Below are 25,881 nucleotides of genomic sequence, written 5' to 3'. Positions count from 1 at the left end.
TGTCCCACATCCCCCTCCGGAGCTGCCCCAGGCCCCATGGCAGCTGTCAGCCCACAGGGAACGGCCCAGGTACCCACCACAATCATTCCACTGTAGGTAATGGGAATTACTAGCCTCTGGGTCTGGGCTTCACTTGGAGAAGCACTTCATGCTTCTTCATGCCTTGGATTGTCCTGTTACTCTGAGCCAACACTACCCTTGTGTTCTTGATGGCCCGTGTTCAGCACATCTCGTGTCATTCATAGAATCACAGAAGCATTAAGGTTGGAAGGGGCTTTTCATCAGAGAAATAGTGATAGGACGAGGGGTAATGGTTTTAAACTGAGAGAGGGGAGATTTAGGTTAGATATTAGGAAGAAGTTCTTCACTAGAAGGGTGGTGAGGAACTGGAATGGGTTGCCCAGGGATGTTGTTGATGCCCACTCTGCATTACATTTGGTCACAAAAAATCCCCAAACAACTCTCTTAGAGGTATAACTGCATTCACTCACTGAATGAAGGAATTAAAACAATGATGTGCTGTCCCCTGTCTCAAATTGCAGCTTAGCAAAAGTTCTAATATGCTGCAATTCTCTTCTGCCAACTGAACAAAACACAACAGAAATCAGAGCAGCCCTTAAGACACCTTTTTACAAAAAAGAAAAAAAATAATATTGTCAGACTGATGAATAGTTTTTCACCTTCCTATTAGAATAAAACTAACTTTATTTTTCTAAAACCAAAAGCAAGTCCAGGGTAAACTAAAGAGTAAAGATGACTCACACAGTAGGAAGCTATAAACATAACAAGAATGCACTGGACTGATTATTCCCTGTGGACCACCAAGCTTCTCAAGGTCTGAAGGTCTTTCCTTCTGATTAGTTTTTGGGCCCTGCTTCAACCCCTTCCAAACACTAGGCTGGGGACAGAAATTTCATAACAGGAATAATTTGTGACTTAGAAAAGGACAGGGGTAAAAAAACAAAGGACTTGGAGTTCAGCAGTTCAGAACACCTGGGTGCCCAATAGGCATAACAGTGCATTAATTAGCAGCCTCATGAGGAACCCACTCTCAAGTACTTCCTAGCACCTAATGCTAATATTCAAACATGACTGACAATTGCAGCTTCCATACAGCATTTTTAAACACATATCCTTGCCAAACTTGTTTCTCTGGCTAAGAAAACCATGTCACTCTGCCACCTTTTGTACTGTTTTTCATCCCTCTACAAAGACAGAAGTCATACAAGAACTGCCACCATCCTCCACCTTTTCAAAACTGACTTGTCTGGATTTTGATACCCTCCAAACTTAATCCTCTGACTTTTCCATTAGTTTTCTTTATTCACTTGAGGAATCTCATGGCAAAAGATAGCACAGGCTGTTTGCAGGCTTTTGATAAGACGTAACTAACTGTGTCTGCCAGTTTCATCTTGCCACCGTATCTCTGAATTTATTTTTAGAGGTCTCTCAGTCAATTAATGAGAGATATTCAAGTGGTGTTGCTCTCCACTCATGTCTTGATAGCCTTTAAAGGGCAGACTTAGAAAAAAATTATTGTAAAATGACATTGTGCATATTGTATGCTATATTCCTTCACAATGGCATCCAGCTAAAAAAAAATGTCACACTTCAAATATAAAAAGATTTAGGGTTTTTTTTTTTTTCCCCTATGGATATTATCTCTCAAAGTATGACCTGTGATTAAAAAGTCAGATTAGGTTCTTTTCTCTTTTTGTATTTTTACCACCTTCAGTAAACATTCTACACAGAGTGAGAACACAAGTGGACCACTTAGACTTTTCATTTTTGTGCTTGTTTCCTGGCAAGGACATTCATGATACCTGGAAACAAAGGATATTAGATCATTCCACTGTAATGACAAAGTTAACAGCAATACTGTGCTTTTTACCAGTTAATAAGAGTGTAATGACTTCAGAATATGCAGAGAACAAGTAGATTAAATAGATTCTTTTTAACAGAGTCTCTCTCCTACTCTTAATTACATTTTCATGCCCCTCAACAGAGATTTGTACTCTCTTTGCTGAGAACAAATGTGCATGGCAATAGCCCACATCTTCTCACCTTTTTTTACTCAGCTTCTCCTTTGCTTTAGCAATGCATAACATGCTTTGTGTGTTAACCTTCATTGTTTCTACCACCAACACAGACAAGTTGGTCTAGGATATGTAAAACATACATAATAAAGCTTGTCTGTCTGGTACTTCTCCAAGGTATACAGTCAAAAACTATGGTTAGTTTAACCAGGACTTCTTTCCATGCCTACCTGCAGAAGGAAGCTATTGCCAAAACATCATAGGCAAACACAGAAAAGCACCTGGGCATAGAGCCTGTGCTACAGCTGGTGGCACCAGCATCCTATCACCACATCCACAATGGTTGTTTTAACAGTCACAGGGCTCTTGTTCTACCACTTGTCAAAAACTCTGCCTCTGTTACCAACTATCCTTGTCACCAAATTAACAACACTTGTTTGGTATGAAATAAGATCAGTTGGGCTGTCATCCTTGTTAAAGGCTAGAGTGGAGATAACCTGTAGAAATGCCTGTAAATTTGAAGACTTTCAATTTTACTGTACAGAAGCTCACACATGTAATATCTTCTTTCCTTTTAAAATTACATTGATTAATTTCAGAGCTAAATCCCAAAGTAAAACCTTACCAGAACTACTGAGCTTCACTGAGTTTTTGCATTAAAATCTTGGAAGCCTGTGAAATTAATAATCATTCACAAATTAAAACAGGATTCAGCTGAAAAGCTTATGGACATTAAGGAATTAATGGCCTGCATGTTTTGTTCACAATAAAGTCTAGTTACACAGCTTCCATTTAAGCAGTGAACATTTTCACTATGTTTTCATTAAGAATGGTGAGGGTACTTGAAGATACAACTGACTGGCAGATAACTGCACTCCAAATATTGCAGTGAAGAGGAGGTAGTTTTACAACACTATGCTAAAGATAAATCAGCAATGATTCTACATCAAAATTCAAAATGGGCAAGTCTTTCACATTGAGTTTGGCAAAGTTATGGGTCAATGGGCTACAGCATTCTGTTTAAATCACTTCTCCCACTCCTACTTAAAATTCAGACATCCAAATTCACTACATCATAGAAATGCCACAGCTCCACTGAACTTGTAGTAATTGTTAAGTAACAGGATCCTACACAGAGCTACGAGCTGCATACCCTGAGACCTCATCCCGTAACAGAACAGAACCCATGTGCTTCACTCTAGGAACATCACCCAGGGGTTGAGTGAGACCTCTCAAGCCTCAGATATTATGCACGAGACTCGTTCCCAGTGTCATATTCCCCTGCTATGGTGCCCCCACTATACAAGTTAGATATTTTCTCCTGCTTTAGGAGTTTTTATCCCATGTGCACTTGCCTGATGAGCACATGGGTTGTAAAAGAGAGAGAGGAGTTGCAGTGTGACTCCCACCACAGTGCCACATCCAGAGAAACCCCATGAAATGCTATGCCACCCATGGCTGCAGCTTCACCTCTGGAAACCTCTCACTAATACTACACACAGTCCCATCCGATACCTTGTGGTACAGTTAGCCTCTCCACAATCACTTCTCTGCCTCTTCCCATTGAGTGGTCCAGGAAATACCTTCACAGTTTTATACTGGGTCAGTAAAAAGTGAAGAGATACCCTTTTCAAGAGCATTGCATTGTGGGATGCAAGATTTCAGGCAGGTGGCACTTGGTATTTCTCCCTTCTCTCTGCTGCTGTGCACAAACAAGCATTCCAAAATGAAGACAGACAGAAAGGAAAATAAATCTAGCTTAGGTTTGGGCTCAGGCCTGGAGATCTGGTTGAAATGAAGGACAGACCTCAAATGCAATTAGTCAGACAAGAAAAAAAATATATCTGTAATTTCTAACCAGAAACATTTACATATGGAGAAATTTCAAGCTTTAACATGGGAAGCTTTCAACAGAGATTTCACTGGTAAATACAGTATTGTCAGTTACTGCCAAAGTGCTGAATGATGTAATTTTATATTTGTATTTATCACATGTGCATACCTATAAAATGAGAGTATAACAACAAACATGTAATTACAGACTGTAATGGATGGGAATACAGATTAGAAAGGGAAAGCTACGATGAATCAAGCTAAAACAATAAGCTTCATAAATGAATGAAAAAATATTGCAATGATTTTGCAATAAACATAACAGAAGAGCAGGTTCTCATTGTTGACCCAGCAGATGAGGTAATATCCTACACAGCTGGTCATATGCCCAAGAGATTCCCACTTTCATTGTCTCTAAACACTGATGTAATTTATATCCATTTGTGCAGCCAGAGAAGTGCTCTAAAGATCTAAAGCACAAAAGCAAAGAAGCTCAATCAACAGCCCAAGCAGCTGTGGGGGTAGAAATTAAAATACTTTCTCCATAAAATCAATATTTTTCAACAGTGCTTTTTAAATTTAGTATAATGGCTATCATTCCTCAGTATTCTGATCATAATCAGGATGTGTGGTTTATTTAACTTCTGCTTTGATTCTTGCTAGAGTCTCCCGAGGTACCAAAAGGTCTCATGAGAAAACTGATGTTCAGTGAAGGCTGCTGGTTACTGTCAGAGTTGGTGAGGTCTCCCTCTGTGCTACCTGAAAGGAGGTTGCAGCAAGGTGATGGTTGGTCTCTTCTCCCTAGTAACAAGCACAGGACAAGAGGAAACAGCCTCAAGTTGCACCAGGGGAGGTTTAGATTGCGTATTAGAAGAAACTTCTCTGAAAGGGTAATTAAACACTGGAATAGGCTGCCCACGGTAGTAGTTGAATCACCATCCCTGGAGGTGTTTAAAAAACATGTAGATGTGGTGCTTAGGGACATGGTTTAGCACTGGACTCAACTGAGTTAGGTTAATGGTTGGACTCAATGATCTTAAAGGCCTTTTCTAACCTGAATGATTCTGGTATTGCACAGTCTCACAGGCAAGGTCAGCTGTACTATTCCCACATGTACACAGTAAGGGATGGTGGAAATAAGATCTAGACTTTTGAAGGCAACAAGGAGTTACTGGAACTCACTACTGAGGTGAGGTAAATGCTCTATTACAAAGTCTTTTCTATCCAGAAGCAGTAACTGTGCTGGAGCCCAGTAATTGTAGCCTAGTAGCACTAACACGCTGCAGCTGAAGCACCAATACTCTACTAGACTGAGAAATCAGCAGATGCAACCCTACAGCTTGAGTTGGTTGGCAGGTCAGGCTGGATCATAAAGGTTCCTGTTGCCTTGAAGCCCACTGTGCTGGAGAAAATGGCACAGAGCACTTTGCATCTGCAGATCGTGAAGCATGTGAAGAAAGATGTTAAGTGTGGCCGATGGAATAATAATCATTACCACACATATGCTTGGGATCTGATCTGCAAGCAGCTTTTCCATGGCACTCCAAGCACCCACAGTGGGAATTCCAAACCCCACAGAACTTAGAATTTGTCTTAACTGATCTATTTTGTTCCTTCCCTCAAATTGAAGTTCCTATTCCCCATGAAACTATCACAAATAATTCTCGACAAGTCCTAAAGGAGTGGGAAGAATATCAATGCACAGTGTCAATTGCTCTTAACACACTACCACAGTAAAAAAACCTTTTTACTCTGCTCACCATTTTTGCAGAGACAGCTTATTTCTCCCTCGACTACGTAGCTAGACATCTGTTGAAGGCAAAACATAAAGATATGGCAATCAAAAGACAAATTTTAGAGTAAAAAACTGTGGGTTTTAAATTTGTTCCTTCTGACAGACGTTTGGAGTGCACTGCCAATAAATGGTAGTCAGGCATATGTTAGTGAGATTAAAAAGATCCTGTATGCAACATCTCAGAGAAAATGGTTTTTTGAAAGAGAAATGTCATTAATTCTGGCAGAAAGGCTATTCATCAAAGCCACACACAAACCTGTCGTATTTTTGCAAGTTATACTGTATTTAGCTTTCTTGCAAGTATTACAGTAAGTGGGATGTCAACCTATTTGCCAGAAGATAGAAGAAAATTCTTAATTTTACAGGCAAAAGGCCTGTTAAGTGACTGATTAGGATTGCTGTCAAATTAAAAATGCTGCATATCCTAAATTTTCTCTACTTACTCAGGTTTTTAGGAGATTTCAAAAATGAGCCATACCTGACCTGCTAAGGAGATATTTTACAAAAGAATTCTATGTGGTTTCCTAAAATCTGATCTGTAGAGCATAAAAATACTATCAAATTCACTTTAAAATGCCACACACAAAAGTCATCACAACATGCTAATTGAAAATGGAATTGGGGTGGTTTTGTGATCTAAAAGGATCAAAAAAACACAAAAACAAATGCAGAGAGCAAAAGAAAGAAAATTACAGTGTGCCTACACTCTTAAATAATGGGCTGGGGAGAGGCCTAACAAGAGGGGATACTGCATGTTCAGACATGCAAGAAAAATATTACAAAAAGGCCATAATAGAGAACTTTCTACTGCAGGAAAATTCAGCAAAAATATTCTAATTATGGAGGATTAAAGAAAATCATAATTCAGGTAAAGTTAGGTAAACCCCAGGTATTCAAAACTCCTGACTGCATGTGTAGTCCTCAACTAACTAGTTAAAACTTCAGGTGCTAGTGCAGCAAGTATAGGAGATTAGCTTAAATTCCACCAATCTGAAAGGGAAAAAAGAAAATTTTCAGGCCAGTGACCCTTCTGAAGCCTACTTTTACCACTGAGTTATCACTAGACAAGACTGGAAGCTCAGTGGCTTGGATCAAGCAAACATAGAATATACCAAATCTCAAATAAGCATGATGACGTGCATGATTTCCATGGGATATGGCAAACCAAACATATAACCTATATCATATATGTTCATTAAACTGGAGTTCTACTCTAGGTTCTGCTAATCATCTGGGGTAACTGCTTTTTTCCCCATCCATAAAACAGAAAAATAGTAAAATCTGTACTGTGAGGGTCTGCAGAGAAAGAGTGCCTTGCAAGAGCTAAGCTTATCTTGCTGTAATAAAAAAATACTACCTCTCCTTGCAAAGTTTCTTTTATATGTATTCTTATTCCTTCAAAGCCATGACAAGGCTACCAGAGGAACAGAAGAACGTTAGTACACAGTATTACTACAGGGGAAAAAAAGACATCTACACAACAAAGGAATAGGCAATAGCAAATCAACTGCAACCCCCATCTGACACCAGTCACGAACGAATCACTTTACAGTTGAAAAAATGGCCTTGAAAACCTGTAATTCATTTCTAGTACACTTTGAATATCACTCCAGGCGTGCAAATTACCCCAGTATCAGACTAATGGAGTAGCACTTACATGGAAGGGGGTTGCCTCATCATTATACAGGACTCAATTCCCCACAGCAGGATAAAGCAGAGAATCCAGAAGAGATACACTGCTGCATGAGATTCATACTCCTTGACTTTCTCACTGCAATGACCCTCTGTCTCCAAGGTATAAGCTGCATGAACTCCATGTAACATGACAGCAGCCCAGAAAGCATTAATGGGCAGTCAATTGACCCCCTAACTGTGATTAAAAGGCCAACTAAGAGAGACACTAATAAAGATTGAAAAATAGCAGCAGCAGGTGGGGAGAGCTGGAGACTACCTAGGAGAGATGTCAGAGCCACAGACAAAAAAGTGGTGAGGGAAGCAGGATAGAGAACTGAAGCAGCAGACTGGGGAGCTGTCAGCAATAGCTCAGTACAGAGTGCTTGGGCTGGAACCCAGGAGAAAGATGGGCTGCATCATTGGACATTAAGAAATCATTAATTAGGCCCTCTCAGAACAGAGTTAAACCTAAGGTTCAGTTTCTCATGTCTGGGGGTAACTTTCTTTGTGCCATGTAGCAGGGAAGACAGCAAAGATGTCCTGTATCCAAAGGGATGCTGTAGATAGTGGGTGTCTTTGACAAGAGCCAAGACAAAAGCACACTGGAATGAGATTTGAAAAATACTTATTTACTCTCACCCTCTTACCTGTAATAGGACTAACCAGTGTACATACTAGTTCAGCTTACATGTATATTATCAAAATTCATGCTGCTATCACACAAAAGGTATTTTTATGGTGGCTTTTCATTTTTACCCCTGTCAATCAGACACCAGTTCAAATTTCAGCTTAGGCATGAAAAGATCCCATCTCAAGTGACAAGCCAGAGTTTTGCTCTTACAGACTTAAAGAGAAAGTGCCTATTATGAGAATATGCAATTTCTGAAACCAAGACCTCTGTTAGGTCTCTTAGAAAAGGAGCTTTGATTTTGATCTGTCTTGTACACTGTCAGCTCCATGGAGAAGCAAGGTAACAGAGTTATGTAACATCTTAGCGCTTGACAAATATAAGATTAAAAACCCTATTAAGCTGCCAATGTTAGTTAGAAGCAAGGCAACATACAATCCAACTTGCTTTTCTGTAGCTGAATGTGCTCTGATGGAGTGAAAACTTGCTTTCATCAGTGGGAAGAAAAACCTTGGAGATATGAAAGATGGGAGCTCTGTTGAGCAACAAGATGTCATTTTTACAAGCTCGCATTTCTATAAATATATGCAAGTTAAATGATTTGGTAGAGCTACACTTACAGAAAGTGTGTTACACTAAGTCCCTTTCACTCCAGCTGCCCTCAGCACTTTGCTGGAACCACCAAACCTGAGTCATTAACAGCCACTGCATTAAGTCCCCTGCCAGGTCAAGATGGCCTTCCAGGTTACCTTACCCTAGACAAGCACAACCCTCAATTAAAGCTGGCAAAGAGAATAAAGAGCAAAGGTAGAAAAAAGTGCAGACCCAGCAATACTCAGAAGCAAGGGAAAGAAAATAGGAAGGTAACAGGGACATAGTTACTAACATGCATTGTACAAACCAAATCAGTCTGAAAATCAAGTTTACATGGTTAGCAAGAGTAATACTGGATGGAGGTAAATGCCATATTGAACTCTGGAGTGCTTGGAAAAATGGAAAGAAGTGCAGAAAGCTTATGTTTAAAAGAATAAATAAAATACTGGTATTATCTCTTGAATGCTTAATTAGTGTGAAAGAGGAGTTCTACAGCTATGCTCCTTGCAGGATCAAAATGCTAGCAATGAAGCTAGCAGTAGGAACCTAATTTACATTGGCATAGAACCACCCCAAACACTTTCTATCTTTGCCTCCATGTTTTTCATCTCTGATGAGAGAAGACCCTTTGAAATCACAAAAAACAAGTTTCTGATCTTCACTGGAAAAGTTATTTATTTTGCAGGCTTGATATAACAGCACATTTCAGAAAAGTACTCAGCCTTACAAGTGCCCAGTGGGACCAGATAGCAAACTTTGAAGAGAAACCACCATTACCAATCACCACTATGTAGATGTTCCTTACAACCTCCTCATCTTTCACTAGATACTCAATTTCAAAATCCCCAAACTCAGGGAAAATCCAAGCATCCTGATGACAATCTGGGGTAAATTCATACCTGAAGAGGCCAGTATCTGATCCTCTCTCAAGAAAAAGCTGCAGAAAATAAAATACCCATCAAGAAACCAGGATGCCAGTGACTGCACGTTTTTCTTTGGGTCACTTGCCAAAAATTAAGACAGTGAAGAAAAAAAGGCAAAAAAACCCCATGGATGACCTCACTTTAATAGGCTGTTGTTGACCATTATGCACATCATTGCATGCACCATTCTCGTACGCAGCTGCAGACTCCATGGTTCCTGGCAGTGCACAGGAATACAAAAAAAAAGGCTGCCTTTGCCTTGCAAAAGTTACTGTCTTAAAGTAAGACTGGCTCATTGAGAGAGATGGAGAAGGAAGAAAATGTGCAAAGATTCTGCAAGACGTGCACACAGTCTGCTTCTGAGGACTCAGCAAAGCATCAAGTGAGGGATGATTCCCTGCTTACTGGCACGAACAACAGAAAGGATGTTGTCAGTTGGGATAGGACAAGGAAAAGAAATGACAAAAGGCTCCTTTTTAACTCATCTGAGTGGCTGTTTCAGATTTGCTTTGCCTTTTCACTCAGTGTCTGTCTTAAGGGGTATAAACAAGTATTTTTCAGTCAGACTAGATGAAGACGATAAACCAGTCATTCATTGCATGAAAACAAAGGCCCATAGAGGCTGAGAAATGGAAAAGTCATTATTTGTTAACCAGGAAAAAGCCACAAGAACAAATGTATGTGTCCCTAGCAGAGGTGTACTCAGCAAGAGAGTACTGTTGCCATGCTGAAGTCAACTGGAACACTGCTATTGACTTTGGCATAAGCAGGCTTCGCTTGACCTGTTTTGCAACACAGTTTCTTCCTCATTTTCCCACCATGCTTCTTTTGGTGCTTAACAATCCAGCACCAACATCTCCCTGCTCAGCAACAACCTTGAGAAGACAAATGCACAAATGCAGATGGTGGCCCTGGGTACCACCTGGAGGACACACCCTAAACTGGGAAACTGAAATTGCAAGAAGTTAGTCAGGAATCAGGAAAGTAGCACTGACAAGCTTAAACAGAGGTAGTCCCACTTTTCAAAGGTCTTGTTTAATACCATAGGGTGGAGAAGAGCTCCTGTCTGCTATTTTCATATACTGCCCAGAATATTATAGGAGCTCCATAGCCCTCTTCCAGTTTTTTTGTCCGTGAAGCAAAAAGAACAGTGGTTCATCATGAATTCATCATTCATTATAGAGGAAAAAGGGGGTTTGCAGTATTTCTTCTCCACACACTCCCCATGCAGAAACCCTAATTTTACTTGTCTTCAGAGACTTCTAGGCATAGATTTAACTGTGCAGTAACACCATACATTGAATTTTAATGACTGTAAAGTGCTTGAGGGAATTGCTATAAAGAGCATCATACTCATACCAAGGATTATTTATCTTTGGCTTTCTCATTTCTTCTTCTGGCACAACAGTGGATCATAGAACAGATCTGTGTAAACCCTCTATTTATTGTCTCATTTCACTTAAACTATCTCCTATTGAGCCTAGTCCCATCACTTAAATTTGCACTTGAATAACAAGCTACCGTGTGGGTATGTCAAGCCCTGCCATAAGGAAAGGGAGACAAGCCAGGGGGTTTCAGATTGAGGAAAAGGCTGGAGATGGTTTGGATGGAGGAAAGTCTAATTAAGGAATTAGCTTACAAACAGGTGAGCCAGCCTGGAGACCTGAATACACTATACATTGCCATTCTACATTCTTGACATATTCACAACCTTGTTATATATCATCAACAGAAAGAAAGTGTTGCTCAGTATTATTTCATGTCCTGCAGGCAAGTTTAATTCAGCTTGGCTCAATACACTGAGAAGTTGTACAAGAGCAGCTCCACATAATCCTCACTGTGCCCCCTGGAGAGAGGCTCACTGCTGGCAAGCATCTGTCTGTCTGTCTCCAGCTGCATAAAGTACATTCAGTTTACTGAGGCAGAGAGATGGGTGAGATGAGCCAACACAGTCACAGCTGTGATAGCAGCACACAGAGATCTTAGCCCAGAAAGGACAATACACCTGAGCTCCATTCCCTGTTCAGTCCTTGGCACACATTATTAAAGGAGAAAAGATGTTTGTTGGGACACTAGGTTTGCCTCACTAGCAGCAACATCCCATGGTCTTACAGCCACAAGAATAACCAGCAACACTAAATACAAACTTGTTCAAGCAGAAAGGTGCCATTAAACTCTGCACTTCAGAGGATATGGTGCTGATGTTTTGTACCACCTCCTAGGGGAAGCTCCGAGGCTAAATTCTGAGGGTACTACACAGTTAATGGTCATGTATTTTCTTTACAGACTATCAGAAAAACAGAAGCATATAGAGGTTTAGAAAAAATGATCTGATTAAAACAGTTGTGGCTGTTCAGCCTAGAGAAAAAGACTGTGGGGAGATTTGATAGCAGTAACATGCAGAAAGCAAAAGGAATGAAATGTTCTTAGATTTTAGCTGGGGGGAGTTTTAAGTTAGACATCAGGAAATACAACCTACACATAAGGAAAGCAAAGACCAGCAAAGCACTGGAATGGACTGCCTAGTGGGCTGTGAAATTTCCATTACTGGAAGCTGTAAAAAACGTACTAGATACATATGTTTGGTACAGTCCAAGTAGGACTGTCTGCCATGGGGCAGAGGCAAGAGGGCAGTGACCACTGAGTATCCCCTCCACACAATGACTGTGTACAGGTTTCACTACGATACCATCAGAATGCACTGACTGTCCCTGTATTTTGGTGTGGCACTGCCTAGTGAATCTCTACGTGCAAATGATAGGCTTTTCCCCCTAAAAGCCTGACTTTGTAAAAGTAAAATCATAAATAGTACTGTCCCTTTGGATTATGTGCTGTGATTAAACATGTTTCTTTGTGCAGTCTTCTGAGTGCAAAGCAAAGTCTGTGAAAATAGGCTTGATCTTGATTGTTTTAGTTTGGTGTCCTTCAATAGGGGGGAAACAACCAAAGCCCTTGTTCTTTCATACCTGGTGCTTCTTGCCCAAGTACAGCAGGTAGAAGATGGACCTAACAAGCACACTCCCAATCACTGTGTGTGGCTGCTAGGCATTCTCCAGCATACATCTAGAGCTAGCTATGGCATGTACTTAACTAGATACAACAAAATCAGTGAGGTGATGCAGAAAAGGTGAGGAGGGATCTCAGAGAGCTGCCTGCCTGTGCATACCACTGATGGTAGCAGTAATAATGTTAGTGTCACCCCTACCACCTTCACTGCCCTGACATCTTCAGTCGCTGCAGAAAAGCCTCATTACCGTGGGACTTAATAGGTTGCAGAGACTTTGGTTACACTCCATAAAACCACAAGTAAAGAGATGTTATACACATGAGAAATTGGTCTATTGGCATTACATAGTAGATTTATCCCTATCTGACTGAATGGCTGACTAGATAGCCCTATCAGCACCAGACAACAACACACTTGCATTTCAGTGCAATACACCTGTGCTTAAATTGTTCAATATAGACCTCATCTTAAAATAAAACCCTAAGTCCACATTTTTTCAAGCACAAGGCGTAAGGAATTACACTCTTCATCCATCCATTTATTCTTAGCCATGTAGCTCTTGTGCTAGGAAGATGAGTTAGAGCAGCAGTAGGTGGACCAGGGTGTTACACTATCATTACAAGAACTGACTTCTCAAAAGCTGTTTCACAACAGGCTTATTCAAACCAAAAAATTTACTGCTCAATACCATAAAGAAAACTTCCCTGCCCCCTTCCTAGAAAAGCCAACTTCCCAGGGCAAAAGGAAAAGCCAGCCTCCCTTGCCATGTATAGTTTTTGTTCTTCATCTATCATGCAATTTCCATGCCAGAAAATAAAGATACTCAAATGCTCCTGCCTGACTTCAGATTTCCTAGAAGGCATTACAGGTCTCACAGAGCTAGTATTTGGAATATAATTCAGGCAATTTCCTCCTGCTCAAATGATCATCTGGAACCCAGTGCCTTTCATCTGAACCTCTGGAATTGGAGACCATTAGTCCAGTATATTTCACACGGTTACACTCCATAAAACCACAAGTAAAGAGATGTTATACACATGAGAAATTGGTCTATTGGCATTACATAGTAGATTTATCCCTATCTGACTGAATGGCTGACTAGATAGCCCTATCAGCACCAGACAACAACACACTTGCATTTCAGTGCAATATACCTGTGCTTAAATTGTTCAATATAGACCTCATCTTAAAATAAAACCCTAAGTCCACATTTTTCAAGCACAAGGCGTAAGGAATTACACTCTTCATCCATCCATTTATTCTTAGCCATGTAGCTCTTGTGCTAGGAAGATGAGTTAGAGCAGCAGTAGGTGGACCAGGGTGTTACACTATCATTACAAGAACTGACTTCTCAAAAGCTGTTTCACAACAGGCTTATTCAAACCAAAAAATTTACTGCTCAATACCATAAAGAAAACTTCCCTGCCCCCTTCCTAGAAAAGCCAACTTCCCAGGGCAAAAGGAAAAGCCAGCCTCCCTTGCCATGTATAGTTTTTGTTCTTCATCTATCATGCAATTTCCATGCCAGAAAATAAAGATACTCAAATGCTCCTGCCTGACTTCAGATTTCCTAGAAGGCATTACAGGTCTCACAGAGCTAGTATTTGGAATATAATTCAGGCAATTTCCTCCTGCTCAAATGATCATCTGGAACCCAGTGCCTTTCATCTGAACCTCTGGAATTGGAGACCATTAGTCCAGTATATTTCACACTGAGAAAAACACAGCCATTGGAGACTGAGCTTCCATGTGGCAATATTCAGGTAGCTCTACTGCAGCCAGCAAGCATGCAGGAACCTTCAAACTCCACCCTAACCCTGCTCGCAGGATTTTATAACTGATTCTTGGCTTATACATCAAGGTCTAATTTAGGACAGTACACAGAATTGTGCTGGCAATAAGGTACCTGCATGGAAATATCCTACGAATGCCTGCAGCAGTCTCCCTGGAATTGATGGACTGGATTCAAACCAGAAGCCTAAACCATGGTTTCAGGCTTAAGTATTTCTCCTTCAAAACACCTGTAAGTCAAGGTGTGCACATATGTAAGTTGCTCTCCTCTACAACATACATAGACTTAGCACTGCCACCAGCCCCAACTGCCAGCTCTGCGCTGGAAAGAATTATTTCTTATTTCTTTTTGCATTTGGGATTCAGTTATATTACACAAGTCCAGACTCATAAAGCTGCTAAATGCCATATCCTGACTCATTTCAGCTGGAAAAACACCAGTGCTTTCAGGTACCTTGCCTCTGCCTCCCACATTTAGCCCTTTAGCCACCACACACAAAACAGTCACTTCAGATTGGTCTTTACTTTCCCCTAGATAATCAGCAGCACAGAAGTAATTACCTCTCCCTAAAAACTATTTAAAAAAGTATCAAGCTCTGTTGATCAAGAAGGAAAAAGATATTGTTGCCACATTGTTGATGTGAGCAACAGCAAGTTAAAGGCACCTCAGCTGCGGGTCCAGCATGACAGGATTGATCCAGTGCATCCTGATGCCAGAAAATCACTACCGTGTTACTTCCACAATGTCCAAAGCCCACCTCATGAGAGCCATTCAGATGATGAAAGTTGTTCAGAAGAGAACCTCAGCCCTTCCCCTCCACACTCTATCAGGTTATAGAGACTCTAAATCAACCGTGCCTGGCTACATAAGTCAATTATTGAACTGTAACGCAGCAGACTTCTCATTAAATGTAAAGCTGGGCTTACACTCCCCCCTAAGCAAGAAGGTATAAAGGATCTTTTGAAAGTCACTAAATAATCCTCCTACATTATTTGTAACTGTGCTACCCCTTCCTTAACAGCTTCTGCAGTGGTGCAACCTTCTCTGACTTTGTTCAAGCCTGCAAACTCTGCTAAGCCTGGCTTCCACCTGCATTTAGAGGTGGAAGAAGGAGAGGGAATGTTTTTGCTGCAGGTTATTCTCTTTCTGAAGATAATCTAATATCCTGCCAGACTCCAGTACAGTCTATATGACCCATATCAAAAAACCCAGCAACTGTATTAAATACAGAGGGATGTAATATTCCATCAGTTTCTACTCATTCTGCTAGGTGGTAAGTGGCAGGCATAAGATGTCACCAAACCTAAACCTCAAAGAAGGCAATACTGGTATTAAGCCTATTTTACAGGTATTATACCAAAAAAACTGACTACTAAATGCAGCAATTTGAAGTAATCTGATCACTGAATAATTTATATATAGTCACGCACACAGTAAAATGTCTGTAAACTGAAAATGATGCTGTCTAAAAATATAATTCATAAATAATAAGAAAAGGTAACAGGTGGCTGGGATGTAAAGGATAAAGCTTACTCAAGGTTTAGACATGGACTTCCAAAGAAGCAAAGGTCTCATTGCACCTGTAGGAGGAAGTCTCAGTATAAAAAGGAATTAACTGCCAGAAAAACACCTGCATGGAGAAAAGAACCTCCTTTTAGCATTTCATCAGTTAGATAAAGCTACAATAAAACAAACAAATCTAACCAGGTTGCCTTTGGGCAGATTAGAACCAACTCCTATTTCTATTCTTACACCCTCAACGAGGCAGCTCACACGCCCTGTAGTTACTCATAGCAGTCAGAAGCTCACTCTTCCTATAGCTTTGCATCTGTGACCACTTCCTCTAACTATTCTTCTGCTTACAAATTAGCAATTTTACTTCCCCGTAAATCACATGAACATTGACTAAAAAACTCAGAGCTCCCAGGGCAGCAGTGCAGCCTCTCTGGCCAGTTTGCATGCACTGCCCACTTCCTCTTTGGAGTCAGAACAGCCTTTTTGCTCTGTACAATCCCAGAGCAGAACATGTAGTTGTGACTTCCAACTGCTGTTAAAAATGTTACTCAAGGTAGAAAACTTCAGCTGTGTAGCCATGAGATCCTCCCTGCCTCTTCCAGCAGAAGGCCTTCCATAGTGTCCCCTCTCTTCTTCCCTCCCAGAGACAGCACATCATTACCCCATCACTCAGCCTTGCCCATGTTTCCAGTCCTCTTCACACATGGGCTTGCATTTGACCCATGAGTGACCGTATAGCTGTGGTACAGACAGAAATAAAGAACTATGCTTTTTGAAGAATTTTCAAAATATAAAACTACTCCAATCACACCATCATGTCTGAATTATCCACTTGAAAACACTCCATGTCCCCTCAGTCTTAGGTGGGCTCCACAACAACCCCACTGGGTTTTGTACTGCTCAGTAACTATAAAAATACAGAAGCTGGACCACATTTGCTCTTCCATGTCCTCTTGTTCCCAAAATCCCAAAGAGAGGTGGGATTGATCTGGGTTGTGTTTTCTTTCATGCCCAAGGGCATAAGGCCCTTTCTGGCAAAGGTACTGGTGTGTGCTCAGATCAGCTCTTGTGTTACCTTGGAAAGAGAGCGATGCTCAGTCACTGCATATTTGAAATGGAAATGGTGAGTTAGGGCAGCCATTCCTCTTTCTTTGCCTGTGGGCCAAAATGACAGTTTGCAACCAGATCTAGTCCTTCCTTTCCTCTCTGTTACATTTTGAAAGGTCAGAGTCTATTTATGTATTTGCACTGACTGAGATAAAGCCAGTTTGGCATGTGCATTATTGCAAATAAACTCCAGAAAAACAGGCTCACCAAAGGCCTGGCTAAACAGCCTGACCAGAGACATTTTAGCAAGCCCAGAGAGACTAAAGCACACATCCAACTATCAAGAGGTACAGCTCCTTGGTTGGGTCTGACTCACTTCAACCAGAGCATGGTGCCCATACTCCAGTTAATTGTTTCAAACTACATACATTGCATCTCAATCTTTTTAGCATAAATTACATTTTCACCATCAGGCATGTCTGCATCCTCTCTAAATGGAGTAGTTTCCCATGGACTATGGCTTTTGCTTAACTGACCAGGCAGAACAGATTACATCCTATTCCAGTTTTGCTCACAGGCCGCACAAAATGGTCCAATTACACAGTTCTTAATTAGTCAGCATGCAATCAAAGTGAGGGTAGGGGCTTTACTTAACTAAATACTAAGCCAGATTTTTTATCTCAGTCACCCTGATGCCAATGACCAGAGATTATCCAGGACTGAAAGAAAGACTCATGCTCCAAAAGAGCACAATTTGCCAGGTCTCTACAGATAGTACTTCATATCCCAGTTTATGAATAGAACTGTACGACAGAATGGATTGAATAACTTAGAAAATCTCTTTCAACTTGCACTCTAACATACAGATGCCACTTCACAAGATATAAGCACCTCTTTGTCTTTTAATATACAACATTTTCCATGTTTGCACTAATGTTTATTACATTTTCATTTTTAATAAATACATGTAGCTTCAATCTAGAACATAGTTTGCATTACAGTATGCTGGGAAAGAAAATAAAAGAGAGGAAATAAAGGAAGAAAAGAAAAGAAACAGAACCAAACCCTAATTAAATACAACTGAAAATAAGTCTACTAAGAGTACTAATTAGACAGTAGAATTAACGGAAGTAAATAAGAGTTATTCAATGTATATTAGGTCTCGAGAATATAATACATAATATATATAACCAGGACACATATGACAGCCAATACTTCAATGTATTTCTCCAAGCAGCTAATAATTACAGAGCTTTACTGAGAACAGAGCACTTTGCTAAGTTAGACTGGTAGCAAAAATTAACAGCACTTCCAAAGTCAACACCAAAGGCAGTAATTCATGCCTCCTGGCAACACTGCAGTCCATCAAATCCAAATTCCCTTCACTTCATGTAGTTTCCCATTTTATATACAATTTCTGGATCACCTGGGTCTAAAAATCAGTCGTAGCATTTGCCCAAAGTAAGTTAATATTGTCCTTCTCATGAGGTTCCAGCTGTAGCTTCACATTCCACTGCTGAGCAGCAGCCAAGCTTCCACCTAATGCTTCCCAGTACTTGCTGCTCCTACACCTCACCTTTTACTTGAGCCAAACTGCCATTTTCCTCTTCAGGAAGAGTATGTTTTTTTCCTGTAGTCTTTGTCATGTAAAAAGTGGGAGACCCCACAGACTCTATACCCTTCCCAAATCTGAATTATGTCCCTGAAATAATGAGAAATTATTCTACTAGCTGCAGGCTGTAACTGCAAGGCCAGGAAGTTTGCTTCACCTCACCATAAATAAATACCAGCATCAGAAAAAGACATGATAAAATCTCTGGCCAAATGAGGAATCCTGTGAGCAACCAAGAAAAATCACTCAAACTCCTAGAATCTAACAGGTACCCTGAGTAAAAAGCATAAATCACACAGCAAAATTGTTAAATCATTCACTGTTGCCCAATTTACTGGTACCAAATGTGCCTTAACTGCTTCACATGAAATACAGTAAAGCCATAAAATTCCCCAGTGAGTTATTTTATTTTTTCAAAATAAAAAGTTAAAGTTGAGATTTCTTTTGAAGTGTATTCTCGCCTCTGCCTCCCAAAATAATACTTCACAAGGCAGAGTGAAAAGTTCTATTTTATTTAAATATTTCTGTAACTTTTGGGGAGAAGGGGAAAGGAGGCCTTAGAAATTCACCTGGGTTATCACTTGCTATAAGCTTTCGCCAACAAACACCAAAAAACAATTATTTGCAGAAGCACCTAAATAGCAGGTGAGGGGCTTTTTTACCCTATTGGTAAAAGTGTCTGAAATTTGCTTTTGAAATGCTGAGAAAGAAAAAGACAGGAAGGGGTGCAAAATTATTTCAAAACACATTTGAAACTGAGGCTTTTTTTATTCTCTAACTCAAAAGCAGATGAGTGTTAGTTCATGTTTCTCTCACATGGTTTTGCGTTACATCCCAGCTGCTCTTGTGCTTATATCATGTTTACTCATAACATTGGAAAATTACTGCAGGAATATATGGAAGCCTAGTTTCTTCCATTCTAGTCTGACAGTATAGGGTGGAAAATGCTAGTCAAGCCTTCTGTTGTGCCCCAGTACAAAGCAACAGGACCAGAGCTGCACAGCTAAACTTCCAGGCTGAAGAGCAAGAAGGGTGTATCTTTCTGACCTGCCAAGGACAGGACTTCTGAACACTCACCACTGGTTCCATTTTCTGTATAACAGTTGTAAATGCGTTTCCTCTCCATTGTTGTCCAAGTTAGCTATGGCGTTTAGTGGCCAACCTGAGACATGGCAGCCCAGCTATTCACAGGTTTATCCAACCATGCCACTGATCTCAACTGTAGTAGGGTCACTTGCATCTCTGAACTTGAGTACCCGAGCTACATATCAAATTAGTGACTCATATTGAAACTTCAAGCCTACATGAAAAACTTTAGAAAAGCAGTAGGTACACAGCAGGAACAACACCTCACACTGTTAACATTAACCTACACCTACAATTATATGCAGACTCTACACTTTTTGTCTCCTAAGAGTGAGATATAATGCTGTAGATCACAGCAAGTAATACAACAAAGCTGCTGTCTGAAACATCTAATTTTAATTGAAATTATACTCCATTATCCAACAGCTCCAGGCCATGCTGTCACAGCACATGCTGAGAGTTGAGATGTAGGTGGGATGCCCACCCTCACTGCACCCCAGGCCATCTTCTGTGACGGGTCACATCTTACCCCATATCTTCTACTGATGGTTAGGTATTGACAATGAGCCTCTGACAGTTTCTCCCCAGGATAGAAGGTGTCGTCTGTATAATACTTCATTTCTGTTTCAGAAAAAATTAAACTCTAGGAATCAGGGGTGAAAATAACACTGAGAGAGAGGGAGAGTAGGAGGGGTTACTCCCAGAAGCAGGTATTGTTGGTCCATGCAGAATTCAGCAACTTAAAATTTTGTTCTTATAAACAGCAACAAAACTCTGAGATACTATCTCATAATAACTTCCACATAAAAGCTTTTTTTCCTTTGCAAATTTCTCCCTTGGCCAATCAAAATTTAAAAAAAAAAAAAAAATCAAAGGAGGAAGATAATAAAGCAAAGTGGGAGAGTGGAAGCTAGCAATGGAGCTGATTAAAAGAGAAAACAGTTGAAATATTACATTCAAAAATGGTAAAATGGAATGTCATAACACTAGCAAACCCTTTTAACTTTTTCACTTCAAAGAAATATGGAAAAACGAATGAACTGATACTAAATTTATGTTTTGATGAAACAGCATTTTTCTTGGAAAAGCACTCCATTAGAAAATGTTGAAGCAGCTGTAAGAACTTTATCTCCAGATTACTCAGAAGAAAAAATATTCTATTCTGTATTGTGCGTATTCAAAAATAAGTGACACTTTTCATATTAAGTTCTGACATACTTGTATTACTTCTGTATAAGTCTCCACTGAAGCATAGCCAGCTTATTCTATGCCATAACATACAGCAAGTTTCCTATTTTGTTTTGAGTTACTTTATCCTGTAAGTTAATAACTGGTTCAGGACTGAGAAATCTTCTGCAGGCACAAAATGGCTTAAGCCCAGCAGATTGATGTGGATGGAGCCTTTTTTATTTATTCCAGATGAAACATTTTTTCGATTATACCAACATAGCTACAGCCTTTTTGCACTCCTGTTACATCCCCCGAGCATTTCAGAATATTGCCTACATTTTATGAGTGGTTTTAAGCTTCTGAATACTTTTGAAAGGAATATTCATCTTAACAAAAATCACTTGCCAGTAGCTACCAAGCAAATCGACACCATTCTTCAAAGTAGAAGCTTGAAAAATTTAGCTAAGCACTTTTCTTGAACCAGAAAGAGAGGTAGAAAAATACTTTGTTAAAGAATGTACTGCAAATAAATCTTCCCAAGCTTTTAAGCCTAGCAGAATTTCATCTGATAAAGGTTTACAAAACTCCTCTGGGCAAAATACACAGGAATAACATATCAAGTTAGAGGCAGTGGTACTTGCAAGAAAAGAGGGAGTAGTAGTGAGCAGCACTTGTCAGAAATGAACGGCCCATCAATCCATTAAAGGAACAACATTTCTGGCACACATCATAGAGCTGCTTCCTAGCATCATTCTAGAGTTGGAACTTCATAAAAATTCACCTTTTCCACCACCAGCCCTACGACAGCATCTAGCCATCCCCTTCGCAGCTTGCTTGGCGAGCCTAAGGGACACTGAAGTTCCCAGCTCCCTAGCTTGTCTTGTCTCTTCAGGGTTTCCCAGATCTTTGCTCTTGATCCAGCCAACTGATAAACTGTGAGGATAGGGCTTGGGAGCCTGAGAACCACTGGAACTCCTGAGACCATGATTCCTCTCTAACCAGCATTTACCTTTCTGAAGGATCCCATCCAGTACTCTGCTTGTCTCTGTGAGAGGAGGCAGGACAGCACTGTGGCCAGGCAGAGTGCTACATTTTAGTCCAGAGAAAACCAAATCTGAAATCCCAAACCCAGCACAAAAGAGTGACCTTCCTGTGCCAAACCAGTCAGGGCTTTTCCAAAATATCCCTAGGATGTACACACTTCAAGCTGTTGCTGCCAACATCTTTGTGTGGGACAAAGTTCACAGCTCTGCCAAGGATTTCGGTTTTCCCCAGTAAACAGTGCAATATTGGAGCAATAAATCATACTAATCATAATAAAAAAAGATTTACAGCTGCTACTCTGTGACATGCCATAAACTTTCCACCTGCCTCAAAGGCAGGGAGCGAAATTCACTCTATCTGGGCAGCCCCTTTCCAGCCCTACTGCAGGAAAAAAAAACTGGCCAGGCAGCCTCAGCATCCACTTGTTTGTTGAGCTTGCAGGGACACAGCAGCTGGGGAGTAGCCCGAGGGAGTCAGAGTCCATTAGCTGCTTCATTGCAACAGGCACAGCCAAGTGACAAGACAGTGCAGTGGCAGCCTGGGCAGGACAGCTGCAACACTGCTCCTGTGGATGACACCTTAACACAGAGAGTTGCTGTTCCCATCGATTTCCTACACTGCAGTTTCCCCTCACTCTTCCTCCACTAAAAGAAACTCATTCGAAGTCATAACTCTGTTGTTGAGATCTGGCAACTACTTTTTTAACTAAAAAAGATAACCCTTTTGATGTTTTATTTTCAGGACAAGTTTAACAAAAACAAACTCTCTTATGTATTTGACTGAAATAGCAACAAATTAAAATTTAGAAACTGTAATTACATTGAGATACTAAAGTAACATGTAGATTAATTAGTATGTCCAGATGTTTAGCTTTCTTTAATTGTGTAGCCACATAAAACATTTCTCTTTCCACATACAAAATCCAATATAATAAACTCACTATTTAACATCAGTTCATATATCAATTTAAAAAACAAGAAGCCTAGATCAGTATTACAAATGCCCACCATTCAAGACCCCTGCACTTAAATCCAAAACACCTTCACTGAACAAACTGCTTTTAATATTCAAAACAGAGCAAGAATCAAAGTCAAGTTCTTAGCTTCTGTTACTGGGCTCATGCTGCTTGCCATGAATGAACCTCATTAATTTAGAAGTAACTTGGACACCTTCACACTGTCACATCTTAGGTGAACAGATCTGAACTGAAGTAACAACCCTAGATGAGAGATCATGCTCCCAGCAAGCATGATCACTGATTGAAATGCAGAATTCACCTTCTTACAATAGCCAGAACTTAGCTTTTTAAAAATCAAGATGTGTGGCCCAGTCACATCCCTTTTGTACACCCACACACCTTAAAAGCAGCCAGGGAAACAGTAACATGCATACAACCATTTTATAATTTTCAAAACACAGAAGTAAAAAAGCAAAGGAAACTGCTTTATATTGAGAAATAAAGACAAAACTTCTTCATTAGCATTTGGCCTATTTATACTCATTGCTACCATATTAACATCTAGTACATTAAGACTGAAAGTGAAAAGAAAATAAGTTACTAACCTGTGGGAAGAGAGAGTAAGTTGCATTGTCAATAGTGACAGAATATAAAAACTCCCCGTCGAACCAGAGGTTCTTTCCCATCGGGGAGTTCTGCTTTGTCATTGCAAAGAGCTGCCCGGGGTCACAGCATTCTTCCAGCAGTTTCCTAGAGAAGGCAACCAGAAGAGAAAGAGCTGTATTAATTAGCACCTTGACACACCTTCTCTAACAACCACCCCTGTCACTCTCAGATGCTCCAAAGCAAGACCTTCATCTTCCCAGCCAGCAGATGAAGCATGGGTGATTCTTTGACCTACAGAAAGGCCAGAAAACCTGATTTTATTTCAGAAAAACTTAGTAAAAAATTTAAACCTCCATTCACTTTTGAGCGGCATAGAAATAGAACCAAGATTCAGCAAAAGAAACTCCGCTCTCCGCAACCCAGTCTAATGAATAAAAAACTGGTCTCCAACACAAAGAAATCAGAAGTTCCTTCAAAAAATTAATTCTGAGGTATATGAATTTTCAGTACCAAACCTTATTCATGAAGAGCAGGCTTCCTAAAACCCCACTGCTACATAAATTAAGTATGGAAAAACTTGGCATCTCTCTCCAGTTACTAAGCATCCTTGTGCTACATTCACAGCAGTATTAGAACCTGCCTTCTAACTGAAGTCCAACTTGAGACTTCCCAGTATTTATATATATACACACACATTTATATATGATATTGTACTTGTTTGCTTGTCCAAACTGTATATCCTCTTACACATTCTTTTCCCCAAAATATTCAGCTTGAGTAGAAATTTGTGAGCTGGTGAGGTGGTTCAAGTTTGCATTGAGAAAAAATTCTATGTCCCACCAAACTCAGCAATTAACACCCTTACATACAGAATGATTAAAAGCTCTAGGTATCTCCAGGGCAGGAATATGCTGTCTTTCCAAAGCCTGCATTGGAGTGGCTTTCTATAGGATGGTTGACACTCCTATTAGTTTTTATATGAAATAGAAGTATGTTATATATACATTGCAGAATTACAGCAGTACAGTGTATTGATATATTATTATATACATTTCTCATTTACTTTAAAGAAAATCCTAAAGGGACTGATGCCACTTCCAGTAGCTGCATAAGAGCTGCAAGCAGCAGGCAGAAAAACTTCAGTTATTAGTGATGACTAAAACACTTAACATAGGAGTTCTGTGAAAAATATTTTATTTAAAACCATGAAGTCATTCACAGAGATCTTTACTTTTTTTTAGCATTTTTTTAAGCTTTACAGCTGCTTCTCTAAAAATTGGTATTAAAAAAAAATCATTATTTACCCTCACAAAAACGTATTTTACCATGTTAATAGTTTTCTGCAACCATGTGAATACAATTTTCCATACATATTTCAGCTGAAAATTTGATTAAAACCATAGCGTCGATTTGCTGTAATCTTAGCAGAAGAGGAAACAGCTTGAAAATGTTGCACAGCTAACAGAAAACCTAGGCATGTCAGCACTCTCTGTGAGCTTTCCCTGCTGGGCAAGTTCAGTGATTTGTTCCGGTTCAGCTCCAGGGCATCTCCCTGATGTCCTTGGTCACTTCCTCACATGGAGGAAGGCTCCAAGGGACAGCAAAGATGCAAGAAGGGGGATTGAGGGCAGGAGGTCCACTCCTCTCCTAAAACAGATACCCAAGAATAGCCTTTGCACATGACACAGAGGCAGAATAAACTGTTGAAAGGGAAATTACATATGGTAACTGGGTCTCACATTTATTGTAAGTCAAAATTCAGCTTCTACAAAGAGCTTCAAGGCAAGCTCTCCCCCTGCGGCTGAGCAGCACCTCTGTCCCCATAGGCAGCCACAGAGGAGAGTGTTTTCTACAAAGACTCAATCACAAGCTTATGCCAGGGTGTTTCATGGCTCAAACTTGGAATATTTTGTCCATTTGAGCCCACAGCACTCACTGCACCACAAACCAGACCTCACAATGTGACAGCAGAGCTTGCTGGTGCTCACACTGAAGTGCTATGAGTGCTAACTTGTTGCCATGTGTTTCTACCATACACACTTGAACTCTCCCATCTGTATAAACAAGTATTTCAGAAAAAGATGTAAATCGGTACATCAGAAAAGATGAATAAGTCAATTGCAAATTAATGAAGTCTAGGCCAATGCCATGTCCAGTTCTAGACCCCACAACTCAAGGAAGACACAAACAAGACTGGAGAGGGTCCAAAGGGCTGCAAAACCTGCCCTGTGAGGAAGGACTTAAGTTAGATCTTTTCTCCTTGGAGAAGATTCAGGGAGCTCATCATGATTTTCCAGTACTTGAAGGGCAATTAAAAAGAGGATGGAGGCTCTCTCTTCACAAGGAGCCACATGGAGAAGACAAGGGGCAATGGGTACAATTTGCACTGCAAGAGGTTTCCTCTTGATATAAGAAAGAAATTTTTTACAGTGAGAAAAATAATTCCCAGGAACAACTTCCCCATGGATGTGGTGGAGTCCCCATCACTGGAGGTTTTCAAGATGCAATTGGACAAGGTGCTAGATAATCTAATTTAGGCACCATTGCCCACAGAAGGCTTG

The 25,881-nt window shown here is 40.3% G+C and overlaps 1 protein-coding gene across 1 annotated transcript in view; it reads right to left on the bottom strand.

The window, feature by feature from the left end:
* The window catches only part of ST8SIA1 (ST8 alpha-N-acetyl-neuraminide alpha-2,8-sialyltransferase 1), an 86,645-nt gene extending 63,172 nt beyond the window's left edge, over window positions 1-23,473 (bottom strand). Inside the window, exon 1 of the mRNA XM_010002955.1 lies at window positions 23,320-23,473. Coding sequence (XP_010001257.1) covers window positions 23,320-23,421 — 102 coding nt within the window. The 5' untranslated portion in view covers window positions 23,422-23,473. The remainder of the gene's footprint in view (window positions 1-23,319) is intronic.
* Between the last annotated feature and the right edge of the window lie 2,408 nt (window positions 23,474-25,881).

This window comes from Chaetura pelagica, unplaced genomic scaffold (genome assembly GCF_000747805.2).
Source record: "Chaetura pelagica isolate M959 unplaced genomic scaffold, ChaPel_1.0 scaffold117, whole genome shotgun sequence".
Classification (NCBI taxonomy): Eukaryota; Metazoa; Chordata; class Aves; order Apodiformes; family Apodidae; genus Chaetura; species Chaetura pelagica.
This window is presented reverse-complemented; position numbering and strand designations above follow the sequence as displayed.